This window comes from Chelon labrosus (assembly GCF_963514085.1).
Source record: "Chelon labrosus genome assembly, chromosome: 16".
In the NCBI taxonomy this organism is placed as follows: Eukaryota; Metazoa; Chordata; class Actinopteri; order Mugiliformes; family Mugilidae; genus Chelon; species Chelon labrosus.
This window is the reverse complement of record NC_140349.1, coordinates 9,442,248-9,468,205: the sequence shown is the minus strand read 5'-3', so window position 1 is coordinate 9,468,205 and position 25,958 is coordinate 9,442,248. Positions and strand designations below refer to the sequence as shown.

The window sequence follows — 25,958 nt, the reverse complement described above, 5'->3', positions numbered from 1 at the left end:
TGACGCAAAGCAGAGCAACATGAAAAAAAAAATTGTATAAGCATTAAACTAAAATTTAACAAAACCTCCACGGTTGAAAACGTATTATTTTCCAAGTACGTTTTGGGATAGTCTTGAATAATCTCTTCAATTTCTCTGTTATGCTGCATCGATTAAACTATTTTTACTGTTCGACACTTGTTCCAGTTTGTTCTACGAGACCTTTACACAACATAATAAAACTAATTGGACTGTATTTCTTTTTTTTTTCTTCCTTTTGCAGTTCACACCCATGAAAACAAAGAAAAAAAAAAAATTGTCACCTCTGTGCGGCTGACACAAATGTATGTATGTGCTTGCTCATAGGCACCCACACATGCATGCACACACGCTTACACACACACACACACACACTTACGCACACACACGGGGTAGTTGACACATGGTATATCAGCAGGCGCAGTTCTTTTGTCCTCTTGCTAGTTTTAGCGCAAGCACTACTCTTGGAACACGTTATGCTTTTGTCCCCAGTATGCACGATGTAAATGTAAAAGCAAGACGGAAACAGTTAAATTCACTATTACAGTATCTAAAACCTTTCCTATGATTATTTTTTTTCTTCTTCTTCATCTTCAGACGTGCGCTAAAAATGCGTTATGTTTGCACGATTGCAGCTTTTAGAGACCTAAACTGCTTCGTTTTTCCATCGACCGGTAAACAATGATGACAAAAATCAATGTGTGACTAAGATTTTTCAAGGTCCCTGTCGTGTGACTCAGAGGCGTTTATTCTTTCACACGGCCGTATTTTGGTGATGATCTGGAGTGTGGTTGTTGAACTTTGCCTGAGCTGTCAATCACGCTAGTAAGCGGGCTGGGTTTGAGTCATGGGTGATATGTTTCTGACAGGTATGATTCAGTGGCGAGGAGCTGGCCTTGCGTGTGCACGTGCGAAGGCACGCCTGCAATGATTAAAATGCAGACGCCCATAATGAAATAAGGTCATGAAGAGAAACACATTATTGCCCTGCAGATTTAGTCATCCATCGTGCAAGGGTTAAAAAAAATGCTTATATAATCTTTCATTTTATATATAACCACATTTTCTCTCACTGCATCCTCCAGCCTTTTCTGCTCAGGTATGCTACCCACTCTGCCTTGTGCAAATCCATCTCATCCAACACAGTCTTATCCCACTGATGCTGTCACTCCTTCATCCTGGGTGTGAGAAATATGGGGGCCTAAGGTGCTACTCTGTAATCAGGCTGGACTGTTGTTCCCCATCCTGCCAGCGTACAGCGAGGCGTGCTGGTAACTGCCACAACTTCACAAGGCTGCCGCGTGACCCCGTGGCCACGGGGCCTCAGACGCCTCTCTCCATTTGCTTCGGCGCAGCGGCGGCAGCAGCGGCTAGAAGAAAGGCCCAACAAACACCAAACAAACAGAAAACAGAGACAAACACACGCGGAGAGCGGCGAGGTCCAAACGCTCTGTCTGACATGGATGACGCTCACAGTGGGATTACACAAACGGATGCGGTGCGGCGTCAAAAATAGTGAAAAGGCAGATGTGACATCGGTTCTATTTTCACTTGCATCTATTGGCAGTGAAGACAGATTGTGAAATGCAGTCTTCATCCAATGCTCTGCTCGTGAACAGCAGATTCCATGGCTGAAGCTTTTTCTGTCTGCCATCCCCACATGCTCTTAGCGGCGCTCTTAACACCTACAATTATATATTTATATATAAAAAAAAATAAAAAACATGATTGGACCAAATTACTTACATCTTGCATCAGTCTGAAAAAAAAAAAGCTTAACATCTTGACACTGGCTTTTAGTGAAGGCCGTGGCTTCCCAGGAGTGTGGCGTGCCATGACAACGGATAAGAGCACCATACCTTTAAGATCCCTCTGTTGAGTTGGTGCTCCTTGCAGGGAGTGGATGTTGAACAGCTTTTGGGTTCAACACTGAAACAACCCACTGCTTGGATGGTGGATTGAGGCGCGGAGCGAACTGGAGTCGGTCTCATAAAAGCATCCACGAATCCCCAAAAATAAAGCTTCAGAAAGCAATCAACAGCTCCATCGATTACGATTCACAGTGAAGGCGGGTGGTAAAACCTAACTCTGGCCAAAAATGTACACAAAATTTAAAATGAATAAATCCCAAACTATTAAACACTTTACAAAAAGAGGCTCTGCTACTTGTGCTTTTGATCCAAAGTCTCAAAGTGCCCCCTAGTGGGTCTTTTCTGCCTCTGCTCTCAAAGAGGACTGGAGACCGTCTGACCCTATAATAAGGTCTCAGTAGTTCACTGTGCTAATTAAGAGGGCATTTTCAACACAGGATCACAGGATAACACTCAGCGTCTAACACAGTTTGAGTGCATTAGCTGCCGTCTGTAACATAACAAACTGCTAAGTGTCTGTGAGGGTAAACTGACTTCACAATGCCAAGATACTGCAAAATCAAGCAACCACATCTGCACCATAGTACACTATAAAATACATTTTAAATTTAAGACTAACTTACTTGGGGGGGATTATGTATAACACAAGCAAACAACTAATATTGTAGTGTTTAGTAATGAAATATTAATCCTTTTGAGAATTTCCTCAAAGATATTTTAGCAGTTGGACTTAAATGTGGTTTGTAGTGCTGTAATTCAAGCCACATGGAGCACAAAGGAAAGGCTGGGCAGCCTGTGTGCAGCAGCCTCCAAAGCACTGTTGATTGATAATACACTCTGTCTTTCCATCTCCCCATAACTCCTTCCCACAACACAACCTGGCACCTTGTCCCACTGGCTGGCCCTGAAGGAAAACAATTACCAGAGAGGCGGAACAACAATACCCAGAAAACATCTGCTTGTGCCGGCTGGGGCCACCGACGTTGCCTGACTGTGCGTCCCTGCTGGCTAACATAGAGGACACATGCCTGCCTGGATATGGCTGAGGGGCCCGAGACTACAAGGCCCAGTCCCTTGCTCCTCGCAGCGCCTTACCCTCCGCCTGTTCGCCTGCCGATCCACCTGCCTCCCCCGACTGCCTGTCTGCCTTCTCTGGCAGTGGCAGCTCTGTCAGAACAGACGAGGGTCCGCCTGTCAGAGCAGTTGTTCGTTTGGGTAAAATCCCTTCTGCTTGGATGAGACAGTGCAACAGTATGGCTCCTAAGCGGAGGCAGGCAGGAAGGCAATGAAGATGGCACAATGGGCCAGCACCCATGTGATGCCTCCCTTGTGCTATAGCGCAGCGAAGCAGATGGGAAGGTCCCATCTTCGGGGTAAACAAGGAACAAAGAAGGATTTTAAACTATTTCCCACCTCAGAATAAAACATGCACATCATGCATGGCAGCTACTGGAGTCTCGAGGTTCCTTCCCTCGTACGAACTGACATCACCAGGATAACACAGCAGACACGTGACCCAATTACTTTATATCACTCGAGAAAGTGTCACTTGGTTAGCAGTTTTATGTCTTTTAAAATCCAAACAGAGGCTTCAAACGTACCTACCTTCTGTTCTTCATGTTGCACTCAGTGTTTATTGAGTTTATATTGCCACCTCGTGGCCGTCATTGAGGCTTACTAATTATTTCAGCAGCAACTCTCAGGAAATTGGTGTCCAAACTGGTGTTTAGAAAAAAAAAAAAGTACTAAATCTGGCAGACTTTTCTTTTCTTTAACATGGTATACGTTACCAGATTAAAATAAATAAATAAATAAAAAATAAAACAGTGTGACGAAAAATCTAATTCGGATTGTACTGCGAACAATTTATGTCCACTCTAAGACAAAGAGGTGAGGACCCGAACTAATAGTTAATTCAAAGTATCAAATCTATTATAAGTATTACGGTAAACTACATTCATTTAGTTTACATATGATAAAATAGTGTAAGCATACGTTTCTCCTTCTTATTTTACTATTTTTTAAAATTTTATTGCATGATTATTGTTATTTTTGGTTCTTTACATTGTACCCAGTTATATAATAAATTTATTTCCACCTGCACTGCCTGTTGAACCGTTACCGGCCTGGCTCCACTTCACCTCCAACCGGGCAGGTCGGCCCCTCCCACCGTAACAAAGCTTTTGATGCATTTAAATACCGTGGGAATTTTGCGTTTAGAGAACCTTAAACAGGAAGAATGCTTATTTAGCATATTTCGCAGTTGCTGGATACTGGCGTGTGGTTTTCGGTGTTTTAATTATTTACTCTTCTTGACAAACATATAACCTAGCATATGAGACGTTGATGATTTCAAGTGAATATATGTAAAATTACACAATAATAAAATAAATAAATAAATAAATAAATGCCATGCTCGTACTTACGTCTTGTCAGATTGCACACACAAGGAGCTTCTAGAGGGGATATTTCGAGGAGCACCTGAAGGCACCATTTTTGACACGGGCTCGGTGCAACCGGGAGGCGGAGGGAGAGTGTATGACAGCTCGCGGGGACACGCCCGCCGTGACAGCAGCAGCGGCAGCAGCAGCAACAGCGGCTTGTGTGTCTCTGGCACCGTGCACACTGCCTCCTCAGCGGTGACCGAAGTGTCTCAGTCCCAGTTCTTTGACGGAATAACTTCTCATACAACTAAATGAAGCGGTTGCCCGTTGTTCTGCCCCAGACTGCTGTGGCTTTCCGCGTCAGAGCAGCAACAGAGATGTAAAGCAAGTTGCACTACCGCATCTTCCTCTTGATATGCTTCTGACATAGCAAACGAGGAGCCGAGAAGTGACAGAGGTATTTCAGCATTCTTCCGAGACTTGTTCGTGTTAGTGTGGCCGCTGCCATATAAGCTGTTCGGTGAGGGGGGGCTTTCTGCATTCAAAGCAGCCGGCGCTAGGAGCCCTGTCAGCTGCTACAAGCACCTTGTCGCTTTTAGAAGTCGCTCGAAGTCGGGGGGCACCGTGAGAGCAGATGTTGTCTTGAGTTGTTTCAGCAAAGCGTCCATTAGTTGCTGCAGATGCATTAGCCTATAAGCACGGAGGGGGATATTAGCACATTAGCAACTGAAGAACTTTAGCAAGTGAACATTGTAGAGCTGCACCTGGGCCTCTCTTGCTGAAGCACAGCAAATAAGTTAATAAATAGCATGTAGTGCACACAGAGTAAATCACTATTAGTCCTAACTACTGCCTTCTTTACGCATTTGTCCTTATTTGATAGTGTAACCGGAGTTAATTAACCAACAGGTGCGCTCACCTGCGATGGTCCACGCGCGAGGAGGGTCTGTCTCCTCGCTCTCGCGGTGCTGCTGCGTTAAAATGCTCACTTAAAAAGCATGTATTTATGAGGCCTCTCAGTTTAGAGAACAACCAGCCGACTCCATAACTTATGAATGACAACCAGCATGCGGAATGAAGTAATGAAGCCGCTTAACACCAGCATCATGATGCTGATTTCATACTGATAGTTTTTTGTTTTTATTATTATCTGCCCTCCAGACAAGGTCACATCTCTTGTTTGTCTCCGCCTTATTGTTTGGGGACCTCAGACCACAGCGCACTTGTATTGATGCAACTTTCTCTATATACGAAACATTATTAAGCTCTGATTCGTGTTTTTCTTTTCTTTTCTTTTCTTTTTTTTTTTTGTTTTGTTTTGTTTATGAGGTTACATGCTAAAACTTTCATGGATTTTTCTTTTTTGCAGTTAGGTTCGCAAAACAAACCGGTTTGTTATAGAGCTTTTTTAAGCATTCTTGTCCCTCATCCAGTGGAAAAAAAGAGACATGAATGATGTCAGTAGTTCCTGGAAGAAAAGAAAAACAAAAAAAAAGATTTTACTGATGCATGCAGATTTGAGGTCAGAGGTCAAGATCTGCTGCAGCACAGCGTCCCAGTGCTGGAAGGTTATTCTTTTGTGCGCTCAAATAGATTTTTATTTTGTTTTTTAGGGATTATTTTTTTTTTATACTCTAGCTGAAATTAAGAGAAACACAACTGGTTAAATTACAAGTGTAGCCATGCCCGTGTGCTAACATGCATAACAGCCGAAGCCTGGAGCAAGCCACCCGAAACAGAATACATCCACCTTTAATGTTCCTCACCTTTACCAATTATTGTGATTTTCTTCTTTCTTGATTGGAGTCTGCTGTGAAAACAAATTATTTTTAGTGATATGTGAAGACAAGGACAGACTATTATTTAATAAAAGAAACATCGCTCTCCCATAGTCTCTTGTTCCAGTGACGACAAGCTTTTTATTCTAAAGATCTGGGCTTTGATAAATGTGATGTTGGACTATCACATTTGCTTATTAGACTTGTGTTGTCACGCATACATAAATAAGTGCAAGTGGTGCTCAGCAGGAAGTTGTGGGAGCTTTAGGCACAGGCCTGAATATATATATATATATATATATATATATATATAAAAATATGCAAATGATATAATTATTATTTATTTATAATTTACTGCAGAAGTTGTACGAGAGTATTGTGTCAGGTATGCAACCATTCACTCGTTCACAGATTCTTGATGTAGCCCTTGAAGAGTGAAATGAAAACTTCATATTTGTAAAAGTTCAGCCATCGTTTTCTAATTTCTGTTTTGGACTCCTCCCACCACAGATGAAATAAGTCACAGGTGGTGATAACATATCTATCATATCCTGAGGTGCAGTCAACCTGTCTAATTCGTCCCCTTTGTCCTGCATTATTTCCTGCCTCCTGGCTGTGTCTTTTTCAGGGACTAAAGAGGAAGATGGAGGTCCAAAGTGGTGTTCAGCAGCCAGACCCTTGCCCTCTGGGCTCTCCTCGGTCAGGGGCCAATCAGCAGAATGAAGTGGACGACAGAGAGACGGACCCCAGCGGTAGGCCTTCCACTGACAACCACAGTAAGGAGGCACAGCCAGCAACCCAGAAAGACGACAAAAAAGTAAGTTGCATGCTCCCGTATCTGCAGGTCCTGTTTGCTTGTGTCGGAGTGTGTCTGTACGTGTGTTTGCAATGAGTGATGAGATCCTGCCTGTCTGCTGAGCTATTCTCGGTGTCCTCTACTTTCTCACACTGAGTCATTGACTGTGTTGTCTCTTAGAGTGCTGGAAAGCCAAGTTGCACTGCAATTTGCATGGTTTGCATGTTTTGTAGTTTCGAGTGACATCAAGCATTTTGAACCCGACAGGTTAGGAGCACTGATAATTGCAAAGACGTAGGGCTTTACCAGCGCTGAAAGGGCCTCTTTGTGCGCCGGTGCTGTTGCAAGAAAAAGTGAAAGTGTAGGTGCTTTTGGTCTTTTGCCTCAGCGGGTAAAAAGGAAGTAGGTAATGTGTTGTTATGTTGCCATGAGAACCACTCCGGGTGAGCTACAAACCACAGCTATGGTATGCACATTTAGAATAGCTTATTATCACATGCAAGCCTACTGTACTGGAAGTGGCTTGTGCAGTCTCCACATATAAGCGCTCATTCTCAAACATATCAACCGTCTGCTGTCTTGGAGCCCTCTTGCACGTCCAAGAGTGACAGTAAAATCCTCCCTGGCTGTGCTCCATCTCAAGGACGTCAATCACGCTTCTCTGGCAGGAGCCAGAACCTCTTTCCGTCAATCAGCCCGAGAGGCTCTGTACGCCTCGGAGCAGAGAAGAGATAGAGGCAGAATAAACACAACAGATATACGAAAACATTCTCTAGATGACTGGCCTGACTGCTACTGGCAGCTCTGAATGGGATACTTGTCATGGCTTGCTGTATCAATTTTGAGTCTTTTGAGCAGACTTTGAGCCAACATTAATCGACATTACCCTTTAGGGTCTTCAGCTTGGCGAGGTAAAGGTGCTTCTGAAAGTGTTACACCAACATCGAAAACTCTTAAGTGTGTAAAATAATGTAAAAATCGTAGGTTTGGTGTCAGCTCGGCTAGATGTATTGCCACATATTTTCCTTATGTGTTTTTACTCTTATATGTAACTCAATTTGGAGTGGCATTTCTAGAGAAAAGTCATCTATATTAATCAGATAAGGATAAAACATTTTAGTACATATGCTAGGTTTATCAGACAACGATCTGTCTGATAAATTCTTGTAGAAATAGTGGCACAATGTTTATTTTTTTGTTAGTGTTATTTCTTGTGCCTCTGATCTCCTAGGAATCTCTTATCCCAGGCATTTTGTTGGGAAATTGAATACATGCAGTATACGCAACTGGATAAATGGTGGCCCCCCTCGCTTTGAAGTTATCAGCTTGATAAGACAAACAGGATGTCCACACAGACGCTGGACTTCCTGATTGCCTTCATGAAATTAGTTTTTTAATTTTTTTTTGCTTTTGCATGTTAAGCCTTGTATAATAAGTAACTTACAATAAAACCTTGAAAGATGACCGCTGCGTCTGCAGGAGCTCAAATACACATCGTCTATTTTGAACACAGGCGTTTTTTTGTTTTTGGTTTTCGATGTGGCATCGGGAAGCATTGAAACACGAAGGCGGCAGCTTCTTGATTTTTAAAGAGCACTGGGTTTCTAACTAGCTCAGAGTGGCAAACATTTGTTTTTAATTTTGCACACAAGTAACAGACACCACCCGAAAAAAGGTCAACAAAGCCACTGCCCCTGTCATTAAACCTATTTCTGTCAAAGTGTGCGGACGGGAGAGAGGGGGGAAATTTCTTCTTCCGTTTGTTCTTCTTTGTTCTTTTTCGTTGTTAATTAACAGAAGGATCAACAGTAACGCGCTGTGCATTTTCACTAAAGGTCACGCAGGGAGTGCGGGCTCCCATTGACACTGCCCGGCCAACTTGTTGGCAAGCCGACTACTTCTGCTGCAGATCCATTGATTCCTCTGGAGTGTTAATTCATCAAGGTGTCATCAGCGGAAGTGGACCACTGCTCTTGTCCTTGTTAAAGGGTGCTTGCCTCTTGCCTGCCCCGTTGTTTATTAGTGATACATCATAGAGAATGAGGTGACACGGTTTGACCTGTGGGCACGGGCTCAGAGCTGCAGTGGCTTATGAATTCAGTCAGCTGTTGCGTAAAGGTGGAGGAAGTCAGCTGGTGAAAATAAATTTGCCAATTTGAGTCCCCAGACTGTCCCTGTACCTTCAGGAGCAATGCACTGAGTCATGCGTGGTTTTAAATTCATATTACTCTCAGAAATGTACCTGTTAGGCATCCATCAGTTAGCAATAATGCCCTAGTGCTCTTGGTTGTGATGCTATCTGCTAACAGTATAAGTCTATGGCTCTGGAAGGGGGTGGGGGCGGTGCAGGGTGCGTGATGCAGGATGAAGGGTGAGGGATGTAGGATGCGGCCTGCTGCTAACAAGGAGTGTCTTTGCTATGGGGTGGGGGTGCCTGGTCTGGTCTAGGTGGGTGCTGCATGTCTAAGTACTTGAATGCCAGGTCCAAAAGTTTCCCAGCAGAACACTGAATTGTCACAAGATGGTCAATGTTATTTACTTCTCCTTCTCCAGTCAGCATAGCTTGCTAGTGATAGCTCTGAGTAAAAATATAAATCATGTAATGCAAAATTTAGATAAAATTGTCCCAGTCTTATTTTTATTTTCCTCAACTCATCTGTCACGTGTTTATTGGAAGAAACCTCAAGGAGGATCATGTAGTTTTTCTCCCAGGGGTCATACTGTATTCTTTAATGTGTTAAAGCTGACCCTGCACTTAACCCTAACATGACCCCCACCATTACTGCTGCATCTTGACCTCCGTGTTGATCTGGGACACCCAACTCAAGTTCAGTGCACAACCTCCACACCGCCCTGAGGGATTAATCTTGTTGCATCCCTCACCCGCGATAGCATCATTTTCTGCTGATTATTCCGCAATTAGCTTTGTTGGAATCTCAAAGCATCAGCCAGCCACCACTGCTGATGAGCCACTGTGCTGATTTGAAATACTGCACTAATTGGTGTCATAACAGCCTACTGACCTTTAACTCATTAACTGCACTGGAAGCAGAAATAAGTCAGCAAGCGCACCACCTATGGCCGCACGTAGGAGTGAGCTTGCTGATCCTGCAGTTTTTATAATTGTTCTCTGCAGTTCTCTAAAGAGGGACGTCTAAGCGAGTGTGTTAATGTTTATGCTTATGCACTCTATTTCTACATACAGAGTTTATTTTATCTCTCATATGTATGAAAAACAGAACGATCAATTCCTCGCTGTGGTAATTTGTATTTTCTTTCCATTAAATGAGTCATTAGGGACCGAGCTTTTAAGCGCGGAGTGGAATAGTCGAACCAGTGATTATTGCTGTTATATTTGATTACACAAATGAGAGACATTCAGGGAACAGAGGAAGCAAATTATATTAAATTGCTCACACAGACTGAATCTGTGTGCACTTCCAAATGAGTGATCAGAAAATTAAAGTCTCTGCCGATTACACTCGGCCAGGAGCTCGAATGAAATTCATGTTTGTTAAACAATAAAATCAACTTGTGTGAACTCAGAACAGATAAGTGGAACTTTTTTGACTTTGCGATGACTTGTTGTCCAGATGCTCTTGAAGCATTTGCCTAATGGCGTCTTGCTCATCATGATTTTTCAGGTAACTGGAAAAGCAGATGGCATCTCACCTTGCTAGGCAATTTGGCTTCGGCTGCAGTGTGACAGGTTAGGATGTGATTCACTGTAATTACTTAGTCTTTATACAAACATTAGCTACCTATGAACTCAGAAACTTTCCAGCACTTCAACTATTCTTTCCCAACTTGATATAATGACGAGGTCGATTCATTTTTATTGAACATATTCTGTGTAAATAAAGTCAAAATGATAGGTAATATAATAAAATGCACAAAAATGCGGTGAAGGTTCGAGGGAACATTTTTGTCTGCTCCGTCACCATTTGCAGGATTGAAGAGAGGGCAGTGAGTTGAGGTAAATATGGACAGACATCCTGAACACCACCTCCGCGGCCCCCTTCGTCCTCCACTCTAAAGATTACCTTGGCGGTAGCTAGCGGGGCCCAGATAATTACCTTGTGTTATTTCTCCTCCCACACTTTGCTTTTGAAGTTGTGGCTGCCTGGCTGCCTCAGCTTTAATAGCATCCCGGCATGCCATCGATCCCACACCTCTCCTCCGGATATGAATGGGTAGTGGAGGTGGGCCGATGGTTGGTGGAGGGAGCCGAATCAGTCTGCCCCGTGCCTTTGCAGGTTTCCTAAAGCACGGTTTAATCAATATGCCAGCCTGCCAGAACATGCAAACAGCACATTGTGCAAATGGCTGTAATATGCACAATAAACTGCAGATTACAATGTGCTCTTTGCAAGAGGACAAATTGAGAACTGGCACCTTGTCAAATGCAGCACATTAACACACACAAATGACTGTTTTTTTTTTTGTTTTTTTTTACTGCAACAAATAGAAGCTGTTATAACTGGTATAACGGTTCCTGCTGTGTGTTTGGAGAGTCCAGCACAGCAATTTAAAGTCTTCACAATAGTGGGGACCTTTAAAAAAATTCCTTGCTACTCAGTTTTTGTTGAGGAAAATTAATGGCTTCGCTGCTCAGCCGTGTCAGGAAAGTAAAATAAATTGGGACAATTGTGGCTGTAATAGTTTAAGAGACAGCTTGATGTTTTAATCCTCTGACAGCACAAATATTCCCCGTCATGCGGCAAACTATTTCAAGGAAGATGTCCGTGGTGACGTTTGCTTTGCAGGGAGGTGACATATAACTTGGAGTGTGGTGGAGGAGAATCTCACAAGTCTGTATCTTATCTCTCATTTTTGTAAAGATAAAAGTGCATTTTCAAACAGTTTTATCTTGATTATACTCTGCAGAATTCGTCAAAGGCCAGAATGAATATCAGAATAGCTAAGATATTATTTAGTAGTGTTTAGTAAAAGATGTGGAGAAGGGTTAGTGGCAAGTCAAAACATGCATTGAGAGAAAGGTATTTCAGTCATGCAGATCCTAATTCAACTGTATGGACTTTCTGTAAGATATAATTGGACTGATTTGCACAGCAGTTCACAACAAGAGGCCAATTTGACATCCCACAGTAAGAAAGGCACAGGTGTAATTAATTAAATTAAGGATGGCCAAGTTCCATTTGACTACTTTGGTTTCGGGGTCATGGTGTTGTGCATGTTAATTCACTCTCACACTGTCTTGGCTTACTTGGACACTTGGATATAATGGTGCAGTTGTAACTATCAGTTATCAAACGCACTACTGTCATTGGGCATCAGCAACATATTGCAAATCACAAAGAGAGTACTGCTTAGATATGAGTGAGTGTTGCTTGTGATGTAACTCGATAGACTCCAATTCAAAAAAGATTTTGCCATGTCGTTCATTACATGTACCCTTTATCTTCTTGTCTGTCCCATATTCCTGTCAGGTGAGTTAGTAACGTGTTCAGAGCGTCCAGAGCGTCCAGAGCGAAAGGTAATTGGGTCAGCTCCTGGTTTGGCGACCAAGGTCAAGCCTTAGTCCATGATCTCATGTATTAAGGACAGATGATCATTAGCGAGGAGATCGACGAGCCTTACGAATTGATTTTTGAATCCTTTGCTCTATTTTTGATCGATGCATGAATGCTAAGTGTGCACCGATCAGGCATAACATTATGACCTAATATTGTGCAGGTCTCCCTTGTGCTTCCAAAACAGTTGTGACTCATCAGAGAATGGACATGGGCTTTCTGAGGGTGTCCTGTGGTGTCTGGCAACAGAACGTTGTTATTGGAGGCCTTTGAGTCCTATGGGTTGAGGGGAGGGGCCTCTGTGGCTCAAGCTAGCTCCAATGCATCCCACAGATACTTGATCAGTTTGGGATCTAGTGAATTTAGAGGCCAGGTCAACACCTTGTCGTTTTTGTGTGTGTGTGCCTGTGTCAGGCTGCATCCTGCTGGGGATGGCTGCTGCCATCAAGGAGTGTCATTGCTATGGGGTGGGGGTGCCTGCTCTGGTCTCGGTGGGTGGTACATGTCTAAGTAGACGAATGCCAGATTTTCCAGGAAAACATTGAATTGTCACAAGATGTTCAATGTTATTTACTTCTCCTGTCAGTGGTTTTAATGTTTTGGCTGATCAATGTAACTGACAGGTACACATGAAAGTGATATGCATTTAAATGCAAAAATGAACCTTTGCCAAATAACAATGAGGAAACATTTGTTTAGATGGTTAAACTTTACAGTGACCCTAACGCTACACTCTAGAGAGTAGGACATGCAAATCAGTGGCACAGGTATACTGGTTAATGCGCTTTTTGACTGACTCTGGCTATTTGTAGAGACTTTATTTGTGTTCCTGCTTACTATTTTAATCCAGCCTTTTTTAATCTGTCATACAAAAGAGGAGGAGATGATCAAGCCACAGCCTCTTTTAGCAGCTGTATTTATCTCTCATCAGTGCGTTTTACTTCACTATTCAAAGCATACACTCAGTAGAAACACAGGCGACACACGGACACAGACACACACACAAAGACACACTACCAGCAGATCACAGCCACCTTATTAGCTGCTGTCACAACACATTTATCCCTCATCTGTTTCTGGGAGCTGTCGCGAGCAAAAGGTTGCTCTCCGCTGCAAAGTGGTAAAGTGGGCTCCTCACTGTGTTTTTCATTCTCTCTAATGGAGAGCGATGGCATGGGGCCCCGGCCGTCTCTATCTGTGGCCCTGTCCAAAGCAGGGTGATTTCTGCCCGAAAATAGCCCCGCTGTCAGCTCGCCTTAGTTGCCGGGGCCGTTGAGAGAGTCAGTTAAAGGGATCAGTGCTCGCCGGAGTGTGTGGCTCAGTGGTAAGACACGGTGCTGGTGACACATTGCTTTGATGGGATCACAAGCCGCTCCTAATCCGCCCTCGACACAGATGACCTAAGAGTCACCAGTCATGACTCCAGTCCTGCCCGTCTCCCAACATCCTTTCCAGTTGACCTTGACTCAGAAATAGCCTTTCAGCATCGTTCAGGTTTTGGTTGACAGCTGTTCAGGGTCCAAATAAGTCACCTTTGAAATCTGCGGCGGAGGTTGCCGTACAAAAAGGGTTCAGTGAAATCAAATTTTTCATTTCTAAATGTAATGCAAGATGGTGCAGGATATTAAGGCGGACATTTTTCCATGAAAATTTCTGAAGCCATTAACTGCATGAATTATAAAAAAAAAAAGGCAGCCAGCAATTTGGAAAGCTAACATAAGCATGAGAATACCCCATTTAGAAGGCCATCTGGAAAATCCTTTGCTGTGATTAAAAAAAAAAAAAAAAAAAACAGCCTCTTCGCATTTTTTAATGAATTGTACACCCCATGGATGGTTTGCCATTTGTCTGCCACACTGTAGAATCTGTGTTGTTAGTGGTTTGCGTCTGACTCGTCTGTGTCAAGGCTGGAAACTGTTCACTCTCAGTTTGTGATGATTTGGCAGCAAAGTAAGGGTCAAGTAGGACTTGTGCAGAGTTGCCAAATGTGCTAAATAGTTAGTTTTAGATTTCACAGGGTTAAATTCTCAAAAGAGTTTTTATATTTTGCTTAAAAATCCATTTAACTTTGTAATTTCTGGCTGTAAGCCGGATCATCGTGTGGCTCTTGAAGTCTCAGAATGAGACTCAAAATGATGTACAACATTTTTTTAGTAGATGTTTGTTTGTGATAGAATAACAGATAATTATATGGGGTTTAACACTCCCGGCCTCGACGGGAATGTTGGTGGATTATATTTTGCTAACTCGGATATTGTGTGGTCTGTTATGCGGCTTTTCTGAATCACAAAAGGAGCTTTGGTAGGTAGTGGGTAAACATAAATCATTACTCTCAAATGCTCCATATTTTGAGGTATTATTCCAGTCATTCCTTGGTTTCCATTTCCAAAAGGAAATTTAGTTCTCCTTTGGTGACTCTGCTTGTGTTAGAGACGATTGTTTTAATGCATATAATTCTGTAGACTTGCCTTGGATTGTTATTGATTGAAATGGATTTTAATTTAATTTGTTCAGTACCAAGATGAAATAATCTGACGTGCTAATCAGTTACATGTTAACCATGTTAAATAGGGAAAGAAGAATAGTTTCTGAACATTATAATTTTAGCTGCACGCACCTAAAAAGATTGATCAAATAAGCCAGTTGTGTCATTTATTAGCTCGTTATTTATGGACCTATGTTGTTGCAACTTTGTGAAATCACCACAGCCCATGCTGGCTTTGTATTTTCCATCTAGAATACATAGAATAAATATTCATGCCAATTTTTTTAAAAAGATGACAATAGATATCATATTAAACTAAGACTTTCGAAAACAACTGAACACTGTTGCAAAAATGAATGCTGCTTGACTTATCCTCAGGTTAGTCACGCTATCAAATTGCTTGTAGTTTTCATTTGCACACAAAAACATAGTGTTTTGTTTCCTCAATTTGGTGGTTTCCATCTACCCACGCTAACTGTGGAAATTAGGGTTAGGAGGGTTAGATCAAATTTGGAACCGATCCTATTTTTTGTTTTCTTTAGCTTGGAAATCCCGACCATCAAAAGTGTAAGAATTCACCAAACAGAGACCCATGTTGTACACCTACTAAGCATAAACTACACATGTGTGCAAGATGACGTCTTCCGACCTCAAAACAACGAGACAGCAGCGTCGGTATTTGGACTATTACAGAGGATTTAGTCTGATTCTTGCTCGGCGTTCAGTGCCAGGGAGTCGTTATTGCTTCCAGAGAAGAACTCAACCAAAACTCTCAAGAGGAGATGCTAATGGATAGTATGGCAACGCTGCTTTCCAGTGCATTTGCAAGTTGTAAACAGTTTGTTTTTTCGTATAAAATTAAACGATGCAGATTTCCAATAATGTTACACTCCAATAACGTAAAAGTTTGAGTACTTCATTCATTGTCAAAACATTTCGTAATGATTGTTCTGTTTATTATTTTGTTGACCAAAAGGTAAATCAATAGATGAATTAACTAATCAAAAAATCAGTGGAAAAAATAAACATTTGCAGCCCTAGTATATGTAAAATGTATCACTACCATTATAACTGCTATTATTATAAGTATTTCTTAATGGTTTGTGTATGGATTTATTTCTCCACGCATGGATTTCACAGATGATCCATCCTCAGACAAGAAGGTATTAGCTTTGTGAAATTATAATGACAAAGTCTTGTCACTGTAAGCAAGACATGCCCGGACAGAAAATCACTATTATTCAGAGCAGATCTCTTCAAGATGAGAGTGTTCTCATGGGAGGGTGACCTCAGCTCTGTTATGTCCATTCTGACAGATGCTACGCTGTTTAGTTGTGACACATGCGCTCAAATATTTCCATTTGGACAATCTGTTTCCACTCTGAAGTGTCATTTGATTAATTATAATCAAGCTTTTAGCATGAATGGTTCCAGTGTTTAGATGAGACTTGGCTCGCAGCCTTCATAACATCTTGAAGGAGCGTAAGAGCAATATGATCCTTTTTTTTTTTTCTGCTTTAGCGCTCTATTGAAAATTTAACACCGCTATAATCCCAAACAAATGAAAAACTAAAATAGAAACCACACGATATAAAACTTGTAATTTATTAAATCTGTCTATTGTGTGAAGGAAAATTGCATGTCTACACTTTTTATACACATTCACTGCATTTCATAGGGTGCAATGATAGGAAACAGGCGGCTATGCTTTTATGACCAACTGCTGGTGAGATATTGGTGAGACACGTGGTTTATTGACGCCGACCACAGCCCAAATTAACGTCCATAAATACGTTTAAAATAGCTCCAGTGACAATATCTCCTCTTTAAATATGAGTATGGTTTATTCATATATTCCAAATTACAGAACATTCCAACTTAACCTCTATTGAATTTGAAACCAGAATTGTTTGGGGGGTATGGATTTGTAAGAAAACCATTTGTTGTGCATCGTTCAATTGATCTTTCAGCAAAACAGACACAGTCAGAATTCTGATTATGTCTGTGAACCCCCAGAAAATGCAGAGTGCAAGCTTTGCTGCAAATGTTTTGGCATTGCACCAGTTGTTGTCCATCAGCTATAGCATGCTGGCAAATTGCCACTGAAAGTTAAGCAGAATCTATGCCAATTTTATTAAAAATGCACAATTTGTCAACTCACACTACACAATGAGCTTGGGTTTCATTCAACCTTCCTGAATAAAGGTAGCGTTACTTTAATTGTTCATATCCATCGGCCGACTGGGGCCTTTCTGCATGGAGATTCTCTCTGGGTACGCCGGCTTCCTCCCACCGTCCAAAGACATGCTCATTAAGTTAATACTGACTTATGAATTATGAGTACTGCTACACTCCCTGCTGTTAAGAGCAACACTTGCGGCCTAGGTGGAGCCGCAAGTGCTGCACGAGTACTACAATCTCTAATTTCTGCTTCCTAATAGATCCATCTAAAGTCAGAATAAATCAGGATATATCAGTGGCGAGCCGTGCATTTTCCACCTAGGCCTTCAATGCCCTGCAACCTTATTCAAAGCACCTCTTAATACGATCGTTATGACGCTACTGCGATAGAAACCATCAACAACATAGGATACGCAATAAAGCAGGACGCTGCGTCGTATCTCATGTAGCGAGATGAATGCCATTACTGGAGCAAGAAGCTCAACTTAGAACATTTCAAAAAGTCTCCTCTCACTCGCTGCAGCCACCTCTGCGTTGCAGCTGCGCACCAATGCCACATAGGTCAAATTCAGCAGATTTACACTGGGATCCAGATATCCACTGGGATATATATTAAAAAGCGTAATGGAGGAAGATAGGAGGACATGCAGTAATGTGCAGGAAGTTTAATGATTGGTCATGTTAGTAGGAATGCGAGTGGGCAGTGTGTGCATTGGCATGTATCTCCATGATTTACCTATTTGGTCACATAAGGGAATTAATTTGTGCGTTCAGGTTGGAGACCTGGCAATAGCAGTACACGCCATTCATTGGGTTGAAAATTAGACGGCAAATAGCTCTTACACTGGGCAAAAGTCGTGGATATATTTAAACTGCCTCATTTCAACCTCAGGCTTTCACTTTCTCTACACACCAGATGTAGAGTCCTTTTTTAATGTAAAATAAATGGTCTCCATATATTACAGACCTTGCTGTCACCGCAGGGAGTCTGGGGTCTGATCTCACATAAACTCAAACACACAACTGGAGTCCAGGCCAAGCGAGGTACAACTGTGCATCTGCTGGGGTTTAACACAAAGTGCTGACTGTGACTAACACCGCGACGGCTGGATGGGTGGTTGGTTGGCAGCTTAACTCAAAGGGGCATCGTTAGGGCACCCCTCCAGCTCCGCGATGGCAAGAGCAAACACCTCTATTATGTTCCTTGAAGCCCGTTATATATGTATATTCACACCTTGTTAGACTGCATGGCCAGCCCCTATTAGTTGCAGCAGTTAGACTGCGCCTGCCTACTCATTAACGCCACCAATGGAGATATAAGATAGTCATTACTAGAGTAGATAATGGTAAAATACTGGACTGGCTTTTAACTGATAAAAAGGCAAACCAGCTAATGGATCACGCTGTGCTGTTCCACAATTGTGTCATAAAGATATTACTGTTTTAAAAGCTGTTGGCAAAGATGGGCTGTGTGCAAGCACACAGGTCAGCCGACTGTGCCCTGTGATGGCGTGTAAATGAAACGGTAATAGAGGGTTTCATCACCACCACTAATTACTGAATGACAGTTTTCTCACCAGTGTGTAAGTGTGTGTGCATGCCTGTGTGTGTGATAGGCCTAATTAGGTAAACTCCCATTACACTTAAAAGTGCATTACTGCTGCTCTTTTGTAAAGGCTATAATTAGAGCGCAGTGGAGAGTGAGCTGTAATTAAGTTATTTCTCAAGTATTAGTCTGCTTGTTATATGGGCCAATCGTATTGAAAATGATAGAATACATATTTGACTTTGTGCCAGCGCTTTGTTAACTTTATAGAAATTAAAGCAAAGAGCTATTACACACATAATTTGAGTGCATGCAATATATATCTTGTCTGCTTCTTTCTTCTGTCCGATGAAATTAGAATATCACAGTGGAGGATTGCAGCCTGCAAAATTGCAAGGCTTGTAGGGGTTGGGAAAAAAAGACAAATGAGATACATGGGTATGCTCACACATTTCTTGTCTCAGGCTCTCAGCCTGACTTGGCATTTTTGTAGTGTGTCATCCGATGCCTGCAGTAGCAGCAGCATGAGCCCCAGATCCTCTGACTAATCCAGATTGCCTTCTAATCCTGATCATCCAGCCATTGACTCCTTTAGTTCTTTGCCGTTTTATGCAGTCTCTTTTAAAGGCCCTTTAAAAAAGAAAAAAAAAAAACACACACACACAAAAAAAGAAATTATTATAATGGCTTGTGTATTAATCAAGCATCTGAGACCAAAAGCGTTAAACAAAACAAGGCTTTGACTTTTAAAAACCGTAACATTGTATGTAATTATATCTGCAGATTTACGCAACACTGGTAATGATGTTAATCACTGTCTTAGGAGCCCCTCACAGGTCTTGAAGGAGAAAGCTAGGAGACTTGGTCACGTTAGCAAATCCCATCAGAAGAGTACAGGGGTGGATTGAGAGCACAGCCTCTTTTGCCAGACGAGCTGTAGCAGATCCTCTTTCTACGCTGTTGTGAATGGACCTATTTTTAGCAAACAGGGTGGTTTTCTTGTACAGATGGATAAGTCTTTGCTGCACACTTGTGCTTTGTGTAGCATTTGTTTCCTGCCGAACATTTTTTTAAGCCTATGCAGTGTGTGCACATAGATCTATATCCTGAAGCCGTATCTTTTATTGAGATGGATTCTGGGCCGCAGGTTGAAAGGATAGGAATGTGAGGCGTAATTGCAAAGGGCAGATATAATAACATTAACCTGGTATAATAAAAAATATAATATAATATAATATAATATAATATAATATAATTCGTTGAAGTTCTCATTTTAAATTATTGTAAATCAGACATGCTGATTCGGGAAAATGGTTAATAGTAAAATGCTCCTTGATCTTACACGCATGCAGGGATATCCCTCATTTAATTAATTTAATACAGAGTATCCTTTGACACTGAGTCCCAGATTAAATATTTCAATATCAGTCCAACTTGACAAATTGCATCCAATTCGTTCTTCATTTTTCTTGTTTTTATTTTTAAAAGTATCCTCAAAAGTAACTTGCTGTTCTCTGTTGAGTGTTTATAGCGTTTTCCTGCAGAATTAGATTCTATTTGTGGCGATATCTGGGGGTTGGGGGGACGATAACTTCTGCCGGATTTGGCTCCCCTGTCCTCCTCCTCCTCCTCCTCCTCCTCTTGTCCTGCATCACTCTCTTCATTAGCCACAGCTTTCTCTTCCTGACCCTCTCTTACTGCTTCAGCTGCACACAGCAGCATGGGTTAATGGGATAGCTATTCGCACTGGTCGGGCTGTTCTTCTTCTCTCTCTTTAAGTTTCAAATCTGTTGTGGTAATAGTTCTGGCCCAGGGTTTGAAGGAACAAACAATATGCATCAGAGTTAAAGAATTAACATTACAACATATCCACTTACATCAACGGTCTACTTTGACTAGGGGCTACGTGCAGTGTGCAAAACTCGACAAGCCTGCTGGTTTTCTGTGCTTGTTAAAAACCCGACATGTCCGCGTCTTCTGCCATCATGCTAGATAACGTCTGTGTTTGTGTGTTTCTCTGCAGGGCATACAGTATGTAACAGCAGAACTAACAGTTAGAGGAGGGGAAGAGCGAGCCGACATTCTGCACAAGTTAGCTGTTTGTGGAAGGCGTTCTTCTCTCGGATGATTAATAAAAATAAACACTGAAAAAATTCAAAACTTACTTTGACAGCTTTTAACATAGCTGTGTGTCTCTCCCAAATAAAGTCTTATATGTTAACCCTGTACAGTCAAAAATGCCCTGTTAAGGCCATCACCTGTCCTTTCAGACTGGATTGGGACATCCCTACTTATATGTTAGCTCGCTAGAGTTTGAAACTTGCTGAATAAGACCCCAGCAAAACAATCAAGTCACGAATAGAGGTCAAAATTATTAAAAACGTTCACTTTTCTATTTACCAAATCTGCTTTTGATGAATTGCTTTACATGAATAATTACCAAAGTCTCACTTCTGATTCATTTTCTGTCAGTAATTGCTATAATTAATCTCGCCTGTGTTTCACTTCACTTCCAGACAGTCAGCTGTATCACTCGAGTCAGTCCACATTATTAAGTGTAAAATTAGAATTTCAAATAATTTCGTCTGAACCTCACATCCAGTGCTGACAACTGCATTCACACCGTTTCCTTGTCACTGTCGCCGCTGTCTCTTTTGCACACGCTAAACAACACGGACTGACGCAGTTTTCAGTTCAAATATAATAAATATAAAAAGTGTCAAAGTAACAGAGCAGTTTAAATTTCTAAGAGACGATGTAGTCCTATTCATTACTTACCCACAGAACAATGGCGTTATAAAATAGACTTGGAAATGATCTGGGAATGAAACTAACACCTCTCTAATTTCCGTGTGTCTTTGATTATATTACAAGATAGGCTGTGTTTGCTCTATGGAACGCCTGCAGCTGGGCCATTGGAAAATATGCAAACACGATATCAGGTAGTATCTTAATTGATATCAGAATATTATTAATAATGCAAAGTTCAGCCTCTAGTTCTGAGAATGGGCTATAGGAAAAGAGGCCAAGAATTATTCTAAGGCAACGTCGAGCAAGGTGTCTAGGTGAGTGACAGGCACAGAGACAGTGCCACATTATCTATCTTATTTGAAGAGCACAGATTAAAGAGATTAAAGAGGAAAAGGAGAGGCGGAATTGTCTATTTCCCTATCCGTGGGCCCCAGAACGAGTGTCGTGCCCAAGGTTAGCAAATCTCATTTACAAATTTCACGCGGGGAAACATCCCTCCCTCCTCGTGTCCCTTCTGTCTTCACCTCCCGTCGCAATAAAAAAAAGGATGCTTCGAATTTAACAGAATTGTTGGCCTGCAGGCTGTGTCACAGAAACCCTTGTGATATCACACACATACACAATGCATACAGACCAAAACAATCTCAGTCCGGCTCAGGGTTTTTTTTTTTTTTTTAACTACGATATTAACTGCCTGACCCAAGGTACCGGTCGTCCTTCTCTGTGAACTTGTATTACAAAGCCAAGGACTGTTCATATGAGTTTCCAATAGAAATATACATAAATAACAGAGGGAGTGTGATTTTAATGGTGCAATTGGTGTATTTAAAGGAAATTAACAGAAAATATATTGTTAAAACCTTCAAAGGCAGTTTCAGCTTAGATGTTATTTGCACAGCTTTACATATTGGTACAAAATGCAAATTACATTTACGTAATAAAATTGCATTTGTAAAATCTGCTTGAAGGCATTTGTTCAGTCTTTCTATAAATTCAGAAGTTTAGCAGATGAAACTTTTTGAACTGTAGTTTGTAAAGAGAGCAGCAGAGAGCAGGAACGTCTAGCTTCTTAAATGTGCAGGTTCGCGTACGTGTGAATATGTCGTATTTCTGTGTATATCTTCTTCTTTATCTGCGACTGATTGCTCCACATACCTGCTTCGGCTCTATGCCAGCATTCCCAGCTCTCTTTCTTATTTTTGGACATGCTCGTTACAGAATGAAAGGAGTGTTTTGAGAGACGATCACAGACGTTCTCCCGAGAGAAATCTTAAGGACGAAAGTGAGCCTATTTTCAGCGCCGTAGCAGCGGAGAGTGGGACTCATTATGACTCACACTCAGAGCTGAAATGCTCTGGATGATGTCTGAGTCAGACACGAGGGCCAGTGTCCGCTGCCATGGTGATGCACAGCCAAATGTAACTGAACTCGGAGAGCGGTAGAGATGGAAATTAAACGGGCCCCGAGGCTTCTTCTGTATGGTCATGTGAAAACATTTTTGGTGTAAAAGCTGATAAGCAATAGACTCCTGTTGTGTGTACTTCTGGCGCGGAGTTTCTGATATGACAGGCATATCCAGGCCAAGCTAATTCAAGGAGAAATCCAAAATATTTTTTTTTTATCACATTCCTCCTTGTGATTTATTTGGGGATTCTGTATCTTCTCTAAAAATATTCATTCCATTCAACATGTAACAAAATTTGAAAATGCAATTATCATTTCTTCATTTCCCTTAATCAAACATACTTTATTTTGACTTTTTAATCGACAGCTCGAATCTTGATTTTGTCTTTATTCCCAGCAGGAAACACGCTTTAAAACCAGAGTTGGCCTCATCAAGAAATAGTTTCCGATAATAGTTATTACTTTCTTACTTTTCTTGATTAAATTCCCAGCAATAACAGTTACTCATAAATTAGATTTTGATGTTATTCTACCTTTCCTACATTGTCCGAGACAAAGGTTTAAGTCTATTTGACAGCATTTCTCAATCACTCATGACTTTCACTCCATGATTCTCAAATGCACCCTGCAGTCTATGGCTGAACTCCAGTATAGCCTGCAGATTGAAGCAAAAATTAAATAAAACTTGCACTACTTCTCATTTACTGTATTTGCAGTGGAAGTATCTTGAAAATGGGGAAAATTCATCAAGAATAAACATAAGACTGATGCACTGAGTTAATAATCATGTTTGAAAGACATGTGTGCAGTAATTCTCTTTGCTCAAAATCCGGGGTCCGTTGGAGCTCACCTACTTCCTCCTTGTGAACACCTGCGTTTCACTGTACAGTCGCTGGCTAGAAGGAGGCGGTGATGTAAGGACAGAGCCACGTAACAGTCCAGCAGATATTAATCCGATGTGCCTGGCTTGGCCCGGGCAGGTTGGCCTTAAGCCAGGGGAAGATAGAAGAGGGGTCAGATGACAGCGCGTGTTCCTGCCAAATCCAGCAGGTACAGCATGGGGTCAGGCATATATACCTTACACTCCTGTTCCCTGTTCCTGTTTCTCACAGGGAGACACACATAAAAGGTACATAAAAATGTCAGATTAAGTCATACTGGCCAATGATTTTACAACCTTATTTAGGACATAGAGGTTTTTAAGAGCTTTAACTCATACAACTAGGGGTGTGTTATAAACTGGTGACATCCCAAAGATAAAAGCAAGTTCTCCAAATAAACCAATTTAAAAATCACCAGTGAATGTTTGGAATAAGATAAGATAATGCAACTTGCACATAATAAGTATTTATCTCTATACACGTTCATACTGTTTACTGTATTTGTTATACGCCGGAAGATGTTGACAGTAAAATCCCTATACTAGGACACACACACACATTTCCTGAAGACACACACGGTCCTATCCTATCAGTCAGGCTGCCAGAGGCCAGCTCTGTGACCTGAGAGTCAGTGACAGACAGCAGGCACGCAGAGCTGACAGTGCTGATGCAGCTCTGCTACAGCCAGCCTGTGACATTCACAGCCTAACCCCGTGCACCAGATTAAAGCCCTGCCTCCATGAAAACAAATAGAACACTTGAAACGCATCCACTTCCTGCCACTTCAATCAGTCACGCTTTACAGTAGTTATGTAATCATGTCTCGTTCAGTTGAGAACTGGAATTGTCAAAACTTTTGTCCGTACAAGTCGCGGTTGTCTGTTTAATGCGGAGACACAAATGTTATGAGTTGCATTACGTTTGAGGAGACACGGATAAACTGTGAACAAGACGCATGCACGGAGAAATTACGACATCCAACAGCAGGGCCGGTTTACAACGCTCCCATATACTTGTCGTTGCCGTGGTGATAACAGTAAGGTTTTTTTTTTTGGTGGGCAGCGGGGAGCTGGTCTAAGAATATCTTGTCATTAAAATGTCGTTATTGGATATGGAAGCTGTTGGTTGTTGTTAAACAGCTCGTGAGTTTGACTGGCCAGCCTGTGCCACAATCATGATGTTCCTCCGGTTTGCTTAATCACAAGGTGATTGAGCGCCCTGTCTCCTGTATTAATAATAACCTCTTTGAACATCACTCATCAATGCAGTGCTTCTGGACAGTGTCAGTGCTCTGGTTATTGCTGTGTTTTCAGTGCAGCTGCAGCAAAGCAGCTCTTAAAAGTGTTTAGTTAAAAATAAGGAGAAGTTACAAGTACCTCAACATCTTGACCTTTCATTGGCCTGTTGGCAAAAGGTCAAAGACTGAAAAGCAGGCTTGTGATAAAAGTGTGTGATTTCCTGCGTTTTTAAATTTTTTTATTCAGTCTTTCACGTTATATTTTAGATTGTGGTATTTACGTCATAGTTCACTCTGTATAATCCAGTTGTTTATGCTTTCTTTTCCATAAAATATGGTTCTTCTTACTGTGCGCTGCTCGCCAAAAGATTTTTTTGTAAAAATGTCTCGTCTCTCACAGCCATAATCTCATGTGTAGTGACACTGATGTCATTATCTTGCTGGACGATCTTAGCTTCTGAATTTTCACAGGTTTCACACCTCTCAGAGCATGTTCTCGTTTCAAAATTAGTAGATACCTTTCTTCCGATTCATTTTAGTCAGAGTAAACCACGTGTGAGTCTACGACGGTGTGTTTGCGCGTGTGTGCGTGTGAGTGCGTACGCGTGTGTGTCAACAGGCTTTGGTGGCCTGTTGAACCACTTAAAGGATTCTATTTAACGGGTCAGCTGAGCAATTAATCAAGGGTTTAATTGGAATCCCGAGTGGAGTGACATGATTTATGCAAATAAGGTCATTAATATGCAGGCCTGCATGCGATGCTTAAATTAAAATGGCTCATCCGCCAGCGCCGGCTAGCACTTTCATTACGGTAAATTAGAGAGCGATAATAACTCCAAATACACATATTTATTTTCTGCAGACATTCAGAACAGGACATGCCCGCAGGAAGAAAAATATCAAAAGGCAAAAAAGAAGGAATTTTCTTATATGGGAGACAGTCGGGAAGAGGCAATGCTAATGCTGTTAATTTTACCTCATTAGAAGCGCACTGCTATCTGCAGGGCTTCAGTTTTAATTGGATCACCAAGCAATTTGAACCACATTTGAGTCTTAATTGCTTTTTTTTTTTATTATTATTATAAATAATAT

The 25,958-nt window shown here is 41.6% G+C and overlaps 1 protein-coding gene across 3 annotated transcripts in view; it reads left to right on the top strand.

Annotated features, from left to right (window-relative positions):
* Positions 1 to 4,480: 4,480 nt before the first annotated feature.
* The window catches only part of LOC311501424 (RNA-binding motif, single-stranded-interacting protein 3), a gene marked incomplete at its 3' end in the record, with an annotated part of 259,362 nt that continues 237,884 nt past the window's right edge, over positions 4,481 to 25,958 (top strand). The window contains exons 1-2 of one of the 3 annotated variants that reach the window (XM_084563235.1): positions 4,481 to 4,730; positions 6,680 to 6,868. In XM_084563235.1, the coding sequence (XP_084419361.1) occupies positions 6,695 to 6,868 (174 nt within the window). In that variant the 5' untranslated portion in view covers positions 4,481 to 4,730; positions 6,680 to 6,694. The remainder of the gene's footprint in view (positions 4,731 to 6,679; positions 6,869 to 25,958) is intronic. The other 2 variants (XM_084563232.1, XM_084563233.1) reach the window with 2 other exon arrangements.